The sequence below is a fragment of the Lithobates pipiens genome, unplaced genomic scaffold (genome assembly GCF_037356315.1).
Source record: "Lithobates pipiens isolate NorthernLeopardFrog02 unplaced genomic scaffold, aLitPip1_a1.2 Scaffold_3, whole genome shotgun sequence".
In the NCBI taxonomy this organism is placed as follows: Eukaryota; Metazoa; Chordata; class Amphibia; order Anura; family Ranidae; genus Lithobates; species Lithobates pipiens.
Genome location: NW_027507790.1, coordinates 181,141,115 through 181,160,807, shown reverse-complemented (window position 1 = coordinate 181,160,807; position 19,693 = coordinate 181,141,115). Strand labels below are relative to the sequence as shown.

Genomic DNA, 19,693 nt, shown 5'->3' with positions numbered 1-19,693 from the left:
GAAGGCAGAGAGCAGATTTCGGCACTAGCAAAGGAGCTCATAGGCGTTGCACCGTTGCAGCGTAAGTGTGTTCTACCACAACTTACAGCTGGTTTTGTAATGTGAAGGATAGCCGCATTGATCAATAGTTGGAATTCATGGGAGGAGAGAAGCTGGTCTTGGCTTATACAAGAAATATACATCCTCAACTGCCTATGTCTCCAGATCTCCTGATGACTTTAACACATAGTTTTCACTAAAGTTATTCTCCATGCATTTCTTCATGATATGCTCAGTTAGAACTGCCCAGGTTTATAAGAGGTTCACTTTAAAACTGAATCTAAAAAAGAATAAAATACTAATCGTTTTACAGGAAAGACCTTGATCAATAGTAAAGCAAAAAATAAAACACAAACTTACAATCGTGGGACAACAGCAAGGATTGTAGTGTGCTCTGCTGGCTTTGTTGCACGTATCGATCTGCAAAAGAATTAAACATTTAGATGTCAATAGCAGTGGTGCACTATAATCCAAGCAATCAGAAATTGTGTTAAAACTTTGTAGGCAACATTATGTGCTCTCCCTGGAACCAATACTCAACCCTTCTTGGTCCGCTTTCTCAATTACCAAGATAGGGATAGGATTCTCTTGGAAGCTCGCAAACACTCCACACTTTCGTATGGCAATACCTCTGTCCTACTATTCCCGTATTTTTCGGCTGAGCTACAGTGCAAGAGGAAAACCTTTAACGATGTTCGTAAAAAGGCTCTGTGAAATAAATATTAATTACAGCATGCTGTATCCTAGATGTCTCTGTGTCCCACATAATGGCTCGGTTCACTTCTTCGACTCCCCGACTGACGCGGATGAATGGCTTAATACCCTGCGGTGAGCACAACATCCCACCTATGCCATGGAAGTGGCCTCTCCTCTTTGGGTCCCTCCTTTAAGTTGTCTGTTTAAGTGTTCCATTATCCGGTTCATTCAGCCTCCTTACTACAAAGCCTGTTGATGTTTGGCTCCCTTGCTCCTGAAACAAGGCAAGCTGTTCCATCAGACGAGTCACTGATGGCCCACTCCTTGGGGTAGCTACTATTGTTATACAGCCCTACTTGTGGTGCCTTGCTTCATAATGCCCCTGGGCGTATGCAGCCCTCATGGTCCTATATGCAACTAATTCTCAGTCTGGGTCCTTACTCCACCGGAGCTACCTCGCATGCTAGTTAACTGTTCTACACACCAACCCCTCCAGTTCTGCCCCCCTGAAGCGGTATCAGAGGTTCTACTATTACTGCTCTCTGGGGCTTCTTCAAAGAAGACAGACTTTTTGTCTGGTTATGGGTATTAAACTGACTGGCATAGTTGTTGGGGTCACTAGTTAGTAGGGAGTTAACTATCTTTACTATGTCCACTATGTTCGTGTTGTACGGTAACCAATTGTCCCGCTTAATGTTTATTCTCACTTGCTGGAGTGCTCTAAGATTATTTTCTGTAGTGTTGCTGAACTTGGAGGTATGGCGACTCCCCCCATGGATATGACCCCTTTTCCCCCCTTCTGGTTGGTTTCTAGATTCCACCCATACTTCACTGCACCCTGTTCCCATTTTGCTCTTTTTATATAGTTTAGCGTCCCTATGGAACTGAAATTAGTATCTTGGAACACAAGGGGCCTTAAAAACAAAATCAAAAGATTTCTAACTTATAAATTCCTTAATACTCATAAACCACATATCCTTTCTTTACAGGAAACTCATCTTTTGCAGAGCGTGGGTGCAACAGGCATTTCATGTCACCTATTCAAGTTATGCTAGGGTGGGTCGCTATTCTTCTGAATAAATCCCTTGCGTATAAGGTAATACATGTATGTTCAGATCCAGGGGGTAGATTTATCTTTTTAGTTCTAGAAATTGGTACTGTGAAATATGTGTTTGTCAATGTATATATTCCTCCGCCTTTTTCTCCTGACATATCATATATGATCCAGGAGAAACTGGCGCCACTACAGATAACTAGATTTATATGGGCTTGGGATTTTAATGCTTTATCACAGGCTGACTTAGACTCCTCCAACCCTCAGAGAATGTCCAGTCCATGTCCATGGGACCACTCTCCAATGGAACTTATTGTAAAGGTAGGGGGAGGTGGCGCCTAGATTCCAAATGGCTTCTTAACGAGAGTGTACAGGAGCTGCTGTAGGACTCAGACATGCAATACTGGGTGATAAATGAATCCTCCGCATCCCCCCAGATGGTGTTGGATGCCTTTTAAAGCATTTTCCCGAAGCTCAATAAACTTCAACAGTCGAGCATAGTTCTCAGATGATTTTGCTTGAGTGTGCTGAGTCCGAGGCAGCTTCCGATTTTGTATCCTCTCATACTAGGGAAAACTACTCTATTTTGGCAAAGGCCTGCAGAGACCTGGAACTTCACCTCACGTCCCTCACACACACAGATGCTGCTTTTGAGGCTGGGAGGCTCTTTGAGTCTGGGGATAAGAATGGTAAGCTGTTAGCCAACCTGGTTGTAGATTCTATTGGGGAATCTTTTACTGACCCCTCTAGCATTTTAAATGAGTTCCAACATTTTTTCAATCTTTATATCACCAGGATCCTTCTCCAGATCTCTTGTCCTTGCTGGACACTCTGCAAAGTCTCTATCTGTTGTCTTTGTTGGATGAGGTGGCTGTGTCTCTATACAAAGACACTTCCATTCCTGAAATTGAGAGAGCTATCAATTCATTTTCCCCCAATAAAACTCCCGGGCCTGATGGATTGCCAGGGGAATGGTATAAACTGCACGTTGAGGACCTAGCTCCAAGGCTTTGCAGGGTGTTTTCAAAGAGCAACGAGACTCAGTCAGTACCCTATCTATGTACCAGACATACATTATACCACTACATAAACCAGGAAAAGACCCCAAGTGCTGTGCGTCACATAGACCAATTTCCCTTTTGAATTATGATTTTAAAGTCCTGACTATGGTATTAGCCATGAGGTTGACTACATTTTTACCATCCTTGGTTGGTATTGACCAAACTGGCTTTGTCCCAGGGAAATCGACAGACATTATTCTGTGTAGAGTATTGACACACTTGCAGCTTCCCCCTGAGGAGTCAGCTTTCAGGGTCCTGGTTATGCTGCACATAGAAAAAGCATTTGACTCAGTGGATTGGGTCTACATGTTGACTGTGATGGAGATACTGGGTTTTGGGCCACGTTTCCGTAACTTGATCAAGAAAAATAAAATTTAAATAAATAACTTCTTTGGGTTCATGAAGATTTCTATGTTTATCTAGGATCCATATGCAATTGAAATATTCAAGTCACTTTTTAGTAAATTGCTTACACTACATAAACTACCAGACAGAAGTGTCAGCCCCTATACTAAAATTCAGAAGAAATGTATCAAACATGTTGCAGTCGATGCAGTATAGACAGGGAACAGTCTACACATATGTGGACTGGAATGCCTACCTCTTAATGCTTGGAATGCCAGTTTCTGCATTTCTATCCAATGAATCATGTGCCAAGAAAGGTTTGTCTGCACCAGTTGAGACTTAAAATCATGATTGCTACCTTATTCCTTCATTACCAAAATACATTGTTTATTCAGCTTTAATAGTTCAAAGGAATACTTTACTGAATCGTCAATCTCGTTTTTTAATGCTCTCCCTCTGAAACTACCAGTTGTCTGGCTGTCATGGTGTTCTGATGGTTTCGATAGTTGGTGTCACTGCTGTATAGAAGTCTACAGATCAAAAGCTCTGGCTGCATGCTTACTCTTGGTCAGAGACTCAGGAAGTTTGGAAACTAGAGACATCCAGGGATCTAGCATTGTCAGAAAGAAGTCAACAATCACTGGAATCAATAGGTACTATAGTCACTGGAGTGCTATGTACACGGCATTTCACAGTATTTCCACCAAGAAGGTTTAAACCATTAAAAAAGATGATTTTAATCTAGAAGAATTTTGGTACTCTAATTAGCACTGGCAGAATTTACTGTAAACAGGGTCTATACTTTTAAATCCAAGATAGCAATTTTAAAATTGCTTCTATCCTGCCAAACTAGGTGGGTTTAAGGATGGATATTAGTCATTCTGTGACCAGATTCTTCGTTTAGATAAGGGTCTAAATGATTAATTAGTTCCTAGATAAAAAAAAAAACTCCAAGAAATCATAACTTTGGATGAATTACAGCATAACACCCATTTCATCATTGAGGAAATACAGTATATTACATGTGAACATAGCTGCAATAAATCTATGATGGAGGACAGGTTCATGGTAACTCACAGACTGTCCTTGTAAAAATGATCTGTTTGTGTCTCGGGGACACAAATGGTGCTTTATTTAAGTTGATCAAACTATTTTGGGACAAATCCTTTCATGTTGCCCATACACTCTAATCTTAGCACTCTGTTCTCTGTAATGGTCAGTGATGAATAGGTACATTATACTGCCTTCTTCAAAATTATCCTGGAGAACATAGAAGTAGACTCATTGGGATTGATTTACCAAAGGCAAATAGGCTGTTCACTTTCAAAAGGGAAGTTGCACTTTGCAAGGCAATTTTTCTCCTAAAGCATAGTGAATGAGGCTGGTGCTGGCTGGCACTGGCTTCCATCATCCACTAATGTTCAAGCAAAAAAGCAGTTTTTGTTATTTCCTTAGAGCATGAATGGGTATTCTTTACAAAGTGAAACTTTATCACATTCACTAAGCTCTGGGACAAACTTGTGCCAAACACAAGATTCTGGCCAGCGCATGCTGTACATGCTGAGCATTTCTATGCAACATCTATCAAAAGAATTTGTTGGTAATATTACAAATGTGTCACATACAGGGTGACAAAAATGCATACAGGCATACCCCACTTTTAAGTACACAATGGGGTTTATTTACTAAAGCTGTAAAGTGCAAAATCAGGCTCACTTCTGCATAGAAACCAATGAGCTTCTAACCCCAGCTTGTTCAATTAAGCTTTAGTAATAAAACCTGGAAGCTCATTGGTTTCTATGCAGAAGTGAGCCTGATTTTGCCCTTTCTAGCTTTAGTAAATAAACCCCATTGTGTACTTAAAAGTGGGGTATGCCTGTATGTAGGAGTGACCTTCAATGAAATGATCAGTAGATCCACATCTATAGGCAGCTGAATGATATATTTTTTCCTGTAACAATTGAGCTTGACCCTGCTGCTCCATCTACTGCATTTCCCTACTGGTCTGTAAAGTTGTCCATCTAGGGCAGTAATGGCGAAACTTGGCACCCCAGATGTTTTGTAACTATATTTCCAATGGTGTATATACACTTAGCAGTGTAGTTGAGGATCATGGGAAATGTAGTTCCAAAACATCTGGGGTGCCAAGGTTCGCCATCACTGATCTAGGGTAACTCCGGTAATAGGAGGCTGTGGGGGGCAGAAGGAGGTAGAGCCAAGACCAACTTTTTGTGAAAGGCTAATATTTGAGGCGAATATGCTCAAGTTAAATTGCATAGGATTGTGATAAGTTTACTTTAAGCATATTAAATAATATGAATTGAAAATCGATCTCATACAAACAATACAGTAACAGTGTCCATACTTTGTACTTGCCTGCAAACTGCCTCTGCGTCAAGGTATCTTGAGTGCCTGTGATCTATAACAATTATTTCATGATGTTTATCAAGGAAACACTCCAGGGCTGATTCGGGTGTTCTGGCTATATTACACCTGTACCCAGCCCGGTCACAGGCCCACCAGAAGGCATCGCTCTGACTGTCTTCCTTTGCGAACACCAGCAGCACCTGACAATGAGATGTTGAAGCACAAGACAATTCATATGAAATACAAAGGTCCACTACACAGAGTGGGTCATTTTGACTTTTGCATTGTTTTTAGCACTTTATATGATAACTGGAAAGCTCAGCATGCTTTACAAGCTGAACATCATGGATGTCCTTGGCAATAAATGTTTCTTTGTACTACATAGATTTTTGTGAGAAAAAAAACCCCTGGCCTTCAGTCAGCAATACAATATTAGCAGCATATGCACCTGGACCCCACAGGGCTGCACCTATTTGCTGGTTGTGCAATAGTTGCAGCCTTTTCTAAATCATCATCTGAGGACATCAAGAGTCCATCCACTTCCTGGGCAGCAAGGAACCATGTAAGTATTCCTCTGTGTTAATACTTCTCTAGACTAGACAAGCAATCAAACCTTATTATCAGGGAAGAAAGGGAGGGGGGACAGCAAATCCTACTATTTTACTGCAGACTGGAGTTCAGTTTTAAATGCTGTCTGTGTCCCCCATGAAGATGATTTTCTGTAACCCATTATATGAGATCTTTTTTAATTTTTTCTCTGGCACCCATCACTTGGAAAGAAAGAGTGGATAAATCTCCCTGATGGGGAAACAGACAACAATTAAGTCTTGACAGAGATGGTACACCTTCAGTCTACTAGAAAATGTGCTGTTATAGCTGTCTTTGTCCCCATTACAGAGATTTTTTTTCTCACTTCCTGTTCTGTTAATTAGACAGGAGGAATGGAGAAATCTGCTAAATGAATAGGAAGGCAGCGATAAAAAGAAAACAGAAGTTCTAACCCTTTCACAGCATCCTAAATACAATTTTCTAAAAATTAGCTGGGTCTTTAATCTATTATCTAAAACATCCGTTTAAAAAAAAACTTTTAAATGTTAAAACATTTTTAAATAAAAGCGACCAAAAAAATAAACCCAAGAGCGAAAATGTAATATATTGCAGCATGTCCTTAGTATCTTAGTATTTTTTTTTTACCTTTAGTATAACTTTAAAAAGGGAAACATTAGATCTTGATTCAAATTGTGCCTACAGATAAATGTGGTCAAATTTAAGATATTACATACAAAAAAAAATAACAAATGATTTTTCATTTTCATGATCTAAATTAAAGTGGTTGTAAAGGCACAAGGTTTTTACCTTCATGCATTCTATCATCTACCACTCCTGATTGGCTTTTGGCAGCAGTGGGAGCCATTGGCTGCTTGCTGTGAAGGCTCCCGCCAGAAGGGAGGAGCCAGAAGCGCCAACGTGGCACCTGAGAAGAGGAGGATCGAGGCTGCTCTGTGCAAAACCACTGCATAGAGTAGGTACGTAAAACATGTTTGTTATTTTACAAAAAAGGAAACAAGGCTTTGATAAAAAAAAGTTAGATTTGTCTGGGAAAGCAAGTAAATGTTTATCACCACTTCAAATCCATAAAATTGGAATCAGGTGTTCAAGATTAGGCGGCAATTACTAGAAACAGATGGAACCTGTTTTATTTTAACTTTAGATATCTAAGGTGTAGTGTTTTCTGTGATATTGAAGTAATGATGGCAAGACCGGTAGAGCTCTCCCTTCAGAAAGGGAGTTGTGGCCTATGAGTTTGGCATAAAAAGCCTGTCGAATGATATGAAATCAACTATTCCACTGTAAGAAAAAATATACAAGTGGCATAGATTTTAAAGAAAGAACTGATCATTTGATGCTAGAACATTTTCACTAAGAACCCAAATTCTTTATCGCAGGGTGTCCCAGTAACTCTTGTAATAGTTCGGGTTAAAGTGCATACATCTACATTCAGAAAGAGATTGTACCAATTTTACCTGGGTAGACGGTATGTTAGCAAAAATCCTTTACTGTCCAAAAATAATATTAGAGCAATTGACATTGAACATGTAGGCAAAGAACCGGCCTTCTGAAAGAATTTGCAGAAGACTGATCAACCAAAGATAGAGTTGTTAGGTCACAGTAAAAGTAGATATGCATGTTACAGATACCGATGGGCAGTTATACAAAATGTCTACAAGAAATCATTTTGTGGGGGCTTAACCAGCTTTTGATGCCAAAGATATCATTGTTTTTTTTTCACATCATTGCATCTATTGATATTGATGTTGAATACATGATTGAAGGACACATTTTTCCTTTGCTTTTATTCAAGTTTATCATCTTTATCTGCAGGCACTGTTGAATAAGTCTCACATTTTTTCAGGTTGAAATATGTTGAAAAAGTCAAGAATTTCCACGGGGTGCACTTAATTTTTCACATTACTTTTCCACAAGAATCCTTACATGACATGCCAGTTAAATTCATAAACTGGGTGATAATGGTGCGCTAGTATCAAGCTTTGGTAATTGCACAGTGCCCCCTAACATATACACATAAAAAATATAACAAAAGAATAGTGACAAAAAATATGTACATTAAAACATCACAATATAAATAAATCCTCCATACGTGAATAGGTAAAGAAATAGCGGTTCAATGATCACCACCACCTATGAAGTGCGCGCTCACCTTCCGAGCTAGGCAAAAATAGTCACTGGAATTTCCACATACATGTATCGATCTGATTGACTCCAAAATGTAGTATTTCATAGTGGAGTTAATCAGATCATTACAGATCAACTATGAATGCCAACATGTACAGTGAAATACTAAAGCAGAGCATGATTCCCTCCCTTCGGAGACTGGGCCGCAGGGCAATATTCCAACATGATAACGACCCCAAACACACCTTCAAGACAACCACTGCCTTACTAAAGAAGCTGAGGGTAAAGGTGATGGACTTGCCAAGCATGTCTCCAGACCTAAACCCTATTGAGCCTCTGTGGGGTATCCTCAAATGGAAGGTGGAGGAGCGCAAGGTCTCTACCATCCACCAACTCCATGGTGTTAACATGGAGGAGTGTAAGAGGACTCCAGTGGCAACCTTTGAAGCACTGGTGAACTCCATGCCCAAGAGGGTTCGGGCAGTGCTGGAAAATAATGGGGGCCACACAAAATATTGACACTTTGGTGCCAATTTGGACATTTTCACTTAGGGGTGTACTCACTTTTGTTGCCAGTGGTTTAGTCATTAATGGCTGTGTGTTGAGTTATTTTGAGGGGACAGAAAATGTACACTGTTATACAAGCTGTACACTCACTACTTTACATTGTAGCAAAGTGTCATTTCTTCAGTATTGTCACATGAAAAGATATAATAAAATATTTTAAAAAATGTGAGATATTGTATATTGATAAAAGCAATGTTTAACCACGGAATTGTGTTGTTATATAAGGGTATGCTTTTTCGGGAATTAGGAAAGGCTGCAGTCATTCAGACTCTTGTAAACACAGCACTGTTCCATGACCCTGGGTTGTTGGAGTGTATTACCATAGCAACTCCGCTTTGTGACAGAATCAATAAATTCCCCGTAGTCTGACAAGAGCCGCTGGACTTAGTGACCTGCTTTCAAACTTCTCTGCACACTGCACTGTTTTTCTAATATGGATGCTCCAAACACGTACTTAACAATCTTTCAAAAAGGGGCAAACGTGTTTATTATAAATAAAGGCACATTAGGATTATTATTATAGTTAAAGCGAAAGTTTAAGCAGCTTTAAAACACTTCAATTCAACCCAGTTGCATTACCAAAAACATCACAACGTGTTTTTAATTGCAGCTGGTATAAATACACGTATGTGCTTTTATATTGGCTTCTCTTTGGCCTGAAAGCATTAACATTTTCTTGTTTTTCCAAGGTAAGAAGATAAATGATTTCAAAAGGGGAAGGTTTTCATGGTATGTTTTGCCAGGTTTAGTTATTACAGCATAACTAAAGCAGGGGGTGCAAGAATAGTGTCCTTTAGCACAGTGTTTCTCAACCTTTTTTCAGTCAAGGCAAATTGTGGACAATTTCGAGGCACCCAATTAAAAAATGTAAATAAATATTCTAATAGTTTTACATAATGCAGGAACATCCACACAAGTAGGACACCCAGCATTAGAGGGAATTTATTCTTCCAAAGCAAATACACTTTTGCAAACTGGTACTGACTAGTATTCCAATGTTTCTCTTCTCCCTCAGTTTTTCTCCATCACATAATGTGACTCCAACGCTAATGAATAGGGACAGGAGAGGGGGACACAAGGATGCTATGCAGGCGACTGACATCCTCCATATCGACTGATGATGGCATTGGTCGTTAGGACACCGGCAGCTAGAAGGTTGTAATTGTACACAATGAAAACCTGTGGCTTTGTGTAACTAAAAGGCAGGCTTCATCCACACGCCAGCTTGTTTACAATTTTTGGCCAATTTCCCAAGGCACCCCTGAAGAAACCTCAAAGCAACCCAGGGTGCCTGGGCTCCCTGGTTGAAAAAGGCTGCTTTAGACAATTATGTCATATTTTCTCATATTTTTGAATTTTGAGAACTGCCTCTGCAGTTGCAATTTTGTAGATGCAGGATTGAATTTACCTTATCTATCCAGAGGCGTGTTGTGGGAGGTTGAGGAGATAGCCAATTGTGGGCTATAGTTTCCATGGCTAAGTATAGGGTTCAGTGACTGCAAGTTCTATGTGAGAATCAGCAGGGAGTCCCAGTAATCCACAAATGTACAATCTAGAGGTCTAAGAGGTAGACACAAGTAATAAGGGAAGTAAAAAAAAGCTGTACATGAGGTAATAGTGTGTTCCTTAGGCAGACCATACATTATACTTGTGGTGGATTGAAAGAAAATCGCTCAATTTCTTCATCAACACAGTCAGTGTTGATAGGGGTATCCCTCCCGCAGAGCTATTCTGTTCTGCTGGTGAGGAGCCTTCCCTGCCGGCAGAACACAAAGATTAGTGTTGCCAACTATAGCCGGCGGCACTAATTGCTCATGAAAAAACAGAAAGGCTGATTGTACACAAGTCAATTGATGGATCGACTTGTGTATAACCAGGGTGCTCATTCATAGATCGAAATTTGCCCAGCCCCTGCAGAAAAAGCCAAATTTCAATCCATGTATGGCTGGCTTTAGACAAAGACGCATTGCTGGATTGGACTGAAGAGAATAAAAACCACCATAGACATCAGAGAGCAGTCAGCCACCCAGAGGCATCAAAGGTGACTGCTGAGTCTCTGAACATCAGTAGTCTCATCCTGTAGCAGTCTGAATCCAAGCTATGAAGGGAGGCAAGGAAGGTATACTACAAGTGCCTTTGGTACCAACTTATCGGGAGAAAAATAATAGCAACCTGCACAGGTTATCCCATTCTCTGATTGTTTCTCTTGCGTATAAGCCTCAGGCTTCTGTTGGAGACCCAGAGTCATTAGGTCAAAAATGCGTGGACCAGGAGACTTATGTTTTGGCACATTATGTAGTTGTATGCTTCTCTAAAGAGGTTGGTTTTGAGGGTATACTTGAAGGTTCCCAGGATTGGAGAGTGCCAAATGATATGGATGCCCGGGTTAGCTCATTCTCTGCTGTACTCTGGCACTCTCACTACTCATACACTGAACCACTGAGAATAATATTGGTCACCATCTATAACTCATAGCATGTGCTCAGGATACCCAATATTCTGTATGGTCAGGCCAAACATTGCAATTAGGTAATGGTTCTGGACAGCCAGACTTTCCAAACACTATTACAGCTTTAAAAAAGCTGGGGAGAGCAAACTTTAGTTCAGTGCATATGAGAGCTGTCTTTTTTGAGTTACAGTATATGATGAGAAAGGCAGGGAGACAGTGGGGGATTTCTTATGAAACTAGATTCATCCTTAAATGTTTTTTTTGACCATGTAGAGACATTTTAAAAAACCTCTTCAGAAGAACATACCTTTCCTTTGTTTCCCAACCACTCTCCTCGGTCACTGTGTAAGCTGCAAGTTGCTTTAGTTGGAGCTTACATAGGACTAACCATCTCCCCATGCCATGTGACTAAACAGGGCCAATGAAAAAAAAAAAAAAAGAGTGCCTCAGGTATTTTCCTCATTCCTGGGTAATTGAACCAGTGGGGGGTCAAAATGTTTTGCCTGGGAGTTGGGGGAAGGCAATTAAGAAAACCATGTTGCTGTAACTAGGAAAATAGATGGGGAAAGCCAATGTTCTTCCAATACACATCTTTCTACACAAAAAATCGGCAACACATGGGTTCATTTTCTAGTATAACAGATCAACGTCACTTTATATAGCTGTTTAATAAAGCTAAATAATATTTTGTTGCATTCTCTGAGTTAAAAGGCAAGATTGAATTACCTGTATAGGATCCTGTGTTAGTCTCATAGGTCCCAGCCACAGTTCTGTTGACGAAACCTGCTAAAAGTTAAGAATGTGGTTCATTATTCTGTATTCTTTTTATATAAACAGTAAAAGTAAATTGGGTATCTAGATTTGCAAAACATGTAACAATGGCAGAACAGAATATCATAAAATACATGTTCTTGCTGCCCTGACCTGCAGAAGCAGATTTATATTCCCCCGGCTTGCTATCTAGCTATGTCATGACATAAAACAAAGTTTTAGCCTATACTGTATACTGAACTATGGACAGTTGCCTAAAACATTAAAACAAAGTTACTTACTGTGAATTAACCAAAGATTTTAAATACCTTTTAATTCATTTGAGTATGTATGTTGCACAGAAATGTGATGGGTTGTTCATTGTGAAGGATGTGTGTTATTATGCAATACAGACAATAAAACCTTTCATTTAGACCTTTCTTTACAAAGAACATTGTGTGATATACCTTCCAGGCTTATAAATATCCTACACTTGCACTGTCTAGTCTAGTATAATTCTTACCAAATGTCCTTGAATTTAAAAATGTGTTTCCTTAGGATGTTAAAGAGGAACTGCTGTCTACTCACATGATTATTAATAAAGCATCTTTGGAATTCTGAAGCTTCCCTGCAATCACTTTGCATATTATTTTATATATAGTATGATTCTGTACTTGCCAAAAATGCTGCAAAAATCTCCCTCCACTGAGTCTGGCTGCAACCATTTTAACTGTGGGCTGTTGAAGCTGCTGCCTGTTCACTTCCTGGATTTACACAGACACACACCTCCATCTCTGCAGCCCCCATTGGCCCTCTTATTGCTTATCCCTTCCTCCTTTCCTGGCAAACTCCCACAAGAGTGAGGGAGAGAGCTGTGCATGATATCATAAGTCTAGGCTTTTTACCAGACAAAAAACAGGAAGTGGGCTGTATAAGGTATTTACTAGAAGAAAAAAACATGTTTTAATATTCTAAGATAAAACAAAAAGGGCAGAAGGTTTAATAGATGAAAAGTTGAAAAAATGACGAAATGTTCTGCTTTAAGTACTGTGTGCATGCATTCAATGGGAAACGAACTGCCAACCAAATCCGTTGGATTTTGTCCGACGGATTTTGTCCAACGGATTGTGTCCGAAACTGTTGCATACACACGGTCGGACCAAGTTATCGGAAAATCTGATCGTCCAGAATGTAATGACGTTATTTCGTTATGACGGGACTACGTTCAGGCTAGTAGTCAATAGCTTTGGTGTAGGAATTTGATCTGAGCATGCGTGGCACTTTGTCCGATCGGAATTCTCTACACATGATCGGAGTATGTCCAATCAGACCAGTTTGTTGGAAAATATTTCCAACAAGTTGGAAAATTGGGTCCGACGGATATTCCGACGGAATCAGTCCGATGCATACCACACACAGTCGGATTATCCGACAACACAGTCCGATAGGACACATTCCGACGGACTCTCCGACCGTGTGTACAAGGGCTTTGAGTGACTTATTTTTATTTAAGCTTCTTAGTATCCGTGTTTTAAATACAGTATTTGTTTCTAATAATAATAAAAATATATATATATATATATAGTACAAAACATTTTTAGATAATAGAGAGGATACCGATTTTGCCCAAAAAAATGACAATTATTTTCAGCTAAGTCCAATAAGAATAGTTACATAGCTAAAATTGATATCCTTATCTGTATGTTATAGCTTTTTTAATTGAGTTCTAGATGGTCTGTTCACTGTTTCTTCTGTAAGCTGCACAACAAAGCTGGCCAAGAACTCCGCAAATGACCCAAGAAAGACGTTATTAACAAAAGCCTGCCCCCTAGGCTTGAGGTCATCAGATCCTAGAAACTGAACTGCAAATGTATTTCTTGCATAGTTTGATTTGTTACCAGCCAACAAAATGGCGGCCTCCAGTGGCAGTAATATGATTTATCTCAGCTTTTCATATATGAATCCACTTACAACGGGCACAGTCATCACTCCTTTCACATTCGACTAACAAGTTTCACTTTCCATCACAGCATTCAAGACAGTAAGCAGTGAGGTCATACAGATCTCAGTCAATAGACACTTTGTTATTGCTGGATTTACTATTTGAACAGTCAGTGGGTGCCTATTTTTAATATAAACAAGGTTTAGCCACAGAATGTTTAAGTTAACAAATCCTCTGAAGAACATAAGTAGAATAGGTTAACAACAAGAATGATGGAGCATCTGCAGAAAATAACAGAAATGATTGGGTTAGATTCGGCCACGCCAATGAGAGAACTGAAAGGAGGGGCCTGTGTTGGTGACAGTACCATGACAGAAAGAGTGTCTATTGGTTTAATGGCCTAATAGTTTAACAGGAAAAACATTAGCATTAAGGTGGAAATAAATAAACATTTTCAGCACCCTTGATGCGAATCGATGGATTTTGTTAATGATCATAATGTACGGTAGAACAGATTTTACAATAATAATGCTCCTGTTTTTATTGCATGCAATCATTTCAGGTTGTTTTCCAATGAAGGATATGATTCATCCTGGAAAATGATGTTTTATACACCTTACATCATTCTCTTTCTGAGCATTATTGAAAGCAGACATCCATCGATGCATACAAAAAAAGAAAATGCAATCTCTTGCCAAGGATATCAAGAAATTATGGGGGTTATCTGACATGATATGAAATGTTGAATGACCATTGTTTCCTGCAACCCCTGACCACCATTTAATATATAATGTACAATAGGTTAATTTTGTTACATGTTTGTGTATGTCATGGCAAAAAATAAATAAAAACTTTGACTATGCAGGGCAAAGAGGCCATATTTACGAAATGGTGGTAACAGAGCACAAATCCCCCATTTACTATAGCGATCTCAGCGCATGGGAGAATGCAATCTGTGTGCCACTATAGACATGGCGCACGGCATCTCCAATTCAAAATTGCCAGAAGATGGAGGTGCCAATATTATGGGGTGATGTGAGGAAGTTTAGTAACAACTGCCCAAGTAACAAATATGCCCAAAATAGAATGAGAAAGTAACTTTTTCAGAGAAAGCCTGCTGTGCCTGCAAGTACATTTAGAACTGAGTGAGATTAATGCAAGCAGTGCACATGCGCAAGCGGCTCTTGCATTCGTTCACATGAGTTTGTTTACTGTGTGGCCAAAATCTTAGTAAATGTTAAGCAACGTACAAGCAATTGCATGGGTTGAACGGGCGCACCTCTAAACTTTTAGATTTGCACACAGGTCATGTTAGCATATTATGTTGCCAACATGTGGATATAAAAAAGTGCACCACTAATAGTATTAACAGATAAAAATGTATTAGTAAGTTAGACGCTACATAAACACATCTAGATGTAAAAACAGTAATTTTATATATTAACCTCCCTGGTGGTATGATTATTTCTGATTTTAGGTTCTGAAAGCGGTACCATTATTTTGCATGGAAATTTGGCGTTTTATATTGTAGGCCTGCAATTCTTAGGAATAACTCAATCATAAATTATAATATAATAAATAACTATAAATAAGTATAACAAATAATAATATAATAATAATAAAAATTATTCAATAATGTAATCAAATCAAAAACACTGAAATTTACTCAGTTGCAGAATTGTCACTGTCATTAGATTTAGTATTTGATGACGAATTTCCCCAGAAATCGCTATCACTCAATTCTGCAAGTGATTATAATTTATTATTGCTGTTTTCTGGCTGATCTATAACCACTTTTGACATAAAGGGACAATTTTTGGTTGCTATGGACAATCTCCAAATTCCAGGCAGAAAAAACTGTATTTATAATATAAAACTACATGCAGGGCACTGGACAGACCACTAGGGGCAAAGGGGGGTGTGTAATTTTTCTATACAGTACTGTAATCTGTAAGATTTATTCGGACAGATTTTGTCCGAAACTGGTGTTACATACACACGGTCAGACAAAGTTGTCAGAAAATCTGGTAGTTGGGAACGTAGTGACGTTCGTTGCATATGATGGGATTACATTGAGGCTAGTAGCCAATAGCTTTGGTCTCGTAATTTGATCTGAGCATGCATGGCACTTTGTCCATCGGAATTCTCCACAAACGATCGGAAAAAGTCTGAACGGATATTTTTGTCTGAAAATTTTAGATCCTGCTCTCAAATTTTTTTCCATCAGAAAGTCCAATAGAGTCCACACGCGATCGGATTTTCCAACAATATAATCCTATCAGAACTTTTCCGTCGGAATTTCTGACCGTGTGTACAGGGCATTAGACTTTTGCCTAAAATAGCATTTTAGTTTTAGTCCCATTTTAGTCTTTTGACTAAAATGCCATTTTAGTTTTAATCATATTTTAGTCATCTCAATTGTTTTAGTTGTATTTTAGTCGACTACAATAGTATTCATTTAGTCGACTAAAATGTTTTAGTCGTTTTAGTCTACGAAATTAACACTGGTAAGTATGACATGTTTGTTTTTTGTTTTTATTAAACTAATGTTTAGATATCCTTTAAGAGCCGGCCTACTTCTCCTTAAAGGCACAAGGGAAACATTGGATGGCCAGCAAAAGCATAATGGCAGCTGAAATCATCTAATGTCTCCGTACGCATAATTCAGCCGATGAGCTGTGCAGATAAGTGGCAAATACCCCAAGCTATACCTAGCCTTTGCATTAAGGTACATATGGAAGGAGCTTAGCACATTACAAACAACAAAAAACGTATATAAGTTGACAACCACTGCTCTATGTGAACCACGGTATGAGTAAAGTCTGACTCCAGCGAACAGAATTAGGATGAAAAAGCACACGTTCACTTCAAAAAATATTCTACTAAAAATAAAATCTGAGACGTTTTCCAAAATGATATAGGTAACTGACAATGGCAACTGGTCTATGAGAGATAATTGTAAAACAAATGTTAAATGATTAACCTATAAATATATGTTTAAATGAATGGGGAGTGATGTAATAAATCCTCTCCTGTATACAGTATTTCATTCTTTATACTAAAGCTATAGTGAGGTGTAATGATTAAGTATTGTTTACTCAAGCAGCCTGTGGAAGGAGTGATAAGAACTGCTAGAGATCATAGAAGGCAGAACACAGTGTTTTACAACATGTCTTACCATGAGTTTTGGTCTATATTACGAGCAGCATGTGAGCAATGAAAAATGAAAATTCATTGACATGTATAATTATCAGTGAGGGGCAAATATGACAAAATATGGCAATTAGGCTAACTATAGGGTGAAAAGTGCATCGCTTGTTGGATATTTGCAACCCAATCAACATACTGTATATAAACTGCTAAGGAGTTCTTAGGTCATGCATTAGGCCCCTTTCAGACAGGCTTTCCGATTATGCCCACCTGTTAATTTTTCAGGCGGTCTTGATGTCCATTTATCCCTATGGACAAGTGGTTGGAAACAGACTTGAGTTCATTTTCACCCACCCACCTCCACGTCCGATCAGGCCCACTAAAAAATATGAGAGCTAGTGCTATGTCCTCTTATGTTTTGGTGGAGTGGATCGGAGGTAACTGGGTGTAAATGGACAGTCTATTTACTCCCGACCGCCCAAAGAGTACAGCGGGCTCTGCCCATGTCCACTTTGGAGAAACTGAGCAGACATGGATGTGTCGTTCACCCACTCTGCACCATTCAGCAGGTAATATACATACAGTGGTGTGCAGGGCCGCTGATAAGCCAGTACAACTGGCCCTGCTGTACCGGGCCCAGCCAGCAGGGGGGCCCGGCAATCAGAGAATAAAAGAATGCAGAGTAAAAAAAAAAAAAAAGTCTCAGCCAGCATCCGACTTATCTGAGCTTTTTTCATCTTTCTGGGTGCCTCCGTATTCATGTTTTGTTCTTGTGGATGTGAGGTACTATTTTTTCTATTTCGGGAGCATGTCACTTCCGCAGCCACTCCACAACTGGCTCAAGTCCCGCCCTGCACATTCCCTTCCCATGCGGAGTGATTCATCTCCTTCTGCTTAAGGCAGGAGCAGACATATAGGGGTCACCATTGAGCTTGGGCTGCATGCTGCAGGGGGCACGTGTGCCCCCCCCCCCCCCCATGCCTGAATTGTTAGAGAAGTGGCTGCCTGATCCTTAGCTGATGTGTAAATCGGTGATGCAGGAACTCGATCTCACTCTTTACAGTTACACTGAAAGTGAAAGCAAAGGGAGAGCTGGCTTGCAGTGTGTACTGTGCTCTCTGCCTCCCCCTAGAGGTCAGTACCCGGCATGGAGATTGAAGGTATAGTGCTGCTGACAATTAAAACAAAAGCAACCTGTATATGTTTGTAATTATGCATGTGTGTGTGCTCAAAATCAGAGGGCAGGGAAGAGGGATTTAAACGACTATAGTAGATGGTAAATTCTCACAGTATCCCCTCGGGAAAGGAGACAATAGACCCTTCAAATGCACAGATTTTGGATATGCAGTAGAAGTGAGGGGCCAATTCTGTTGAGAAAGCATGGCCAGAAATCTGTCATTTTTGTCCCCCTGTCCCAAAAAAAAGTTGCCGGCTGCTATGCAAATCTAGCCTCATGACCTCTGCCATGTGTAACAACAGGTCCTCCTTAGCAGACAGCTACCGTTTAAGAGATGTGTCTGTGTGTGCTTTTATGTGTGTGTATATTTACGTGTGTGTGTATGTATATGTGTTTGGATTTATATGTATGTATATGTGTGTGCATTTATATCTGTGTGTATGTATTTATATGCATATTTGTATATGTGCGCGTGTGTGTGTGTATACACTACTTTTAAACTTGACACCCTTTTTCTGTATGATCAGAGCTGATTTTCTTAGAGCGGTTCATAATACCAACAAGAAAACACCATTCCTCTGAAAAGCAATCCAGGCTCAGATCGCTTTTCAGAGACAGTTGACAGGCAGTAAAGAGGCAATATATTGTAACATGACTGGTAAAATGTTGATAAACACTGATCTAGAGGAACCGATCTCTCCAATTTCCTCCTGCAGCCGCTGAAAGCCTGGAAGAGGATAAGGGTGGGGCTAAAGGGGGCCCCCAGACAGGTATGCTGTATGGGGCCCCATGATTTCTATCAGCTGCCCTGGTGGTGTGAAAAAGTGTTTGCCCCCTTCCTCATTTCCTGTTCCTTTGCATGTTTGTCACACTTAAGTGTTTCGGAACATCAAACCAATTTAAACAATAGTCAAGGACAACACAAGTAAACACAAAATGCAATTTGTAAATGAAGGTGTTTATTATTAAAGGTGAAAAAAAATCCAAACCATCATGGCCCTGTGTGAAAAAGTGATTGCCCCCCTTGTTAAAACATACTATAACTGTGGTTGTCCACACCTGAGTTCAATTTCTCTAGCCACACCCAGGCCTGATTATTGCCACACCTGTTCACAATCAAGGCATCACTTAAATAGGAGCTGCTTGACACAGTAAGGTCCACCAGAAGATCCTTAAAAGCTACACATCATGCCGAGACCCAAAGAAATTCAGGAACAATTGAGAAAGAAAGTAATTGAGATCTATCAGTCTGGAAAGGGTTATAAAGCCATTTCCAAAGCTTTGGGAATCCAGCGAACCACAGTGAGAGCCATTATCAACAAATGGCGAAGACATGGAACAGTGGGGAACCTTCCCAGGAGTGGCCGGCCGCCCAAAATTACCCCAAGAGCGCAGCGACGAC

The 19,693-nt window shown here is 39.8% G+C and overlaps 1 protein-coding gene across 1 annotated transcript in view; it reads right to left on the bottom strand.

Annotated features, from left to right (window-relative positions):
• The window catches only part of PDE8B (phosphodiesterase 8B), a 218,345-nt gene that overhangs the window by 65,289 nt on the left and 133,363 nt on the right, over nt 1-19,693 (bottom strand). Inside the window, exons 2-4 of the mRNA XM_077462583.1 lie at nt 11,999-12,058; nt 5,572-5,762; nt 400-459 (exon numbers count right to left, since the gene is read on the bottom strand). Of these exons, the coding sequence (XP_077318709.1) occupies nt 400-459; nt 5,572-5,762; nt 11,999-12,058 (311 nt within the window). The remainder of the gene's footprint in view (nt 1-399; nt 460-5,571; nt 5,763-11,998; nt 12,059-19,693) is intronic.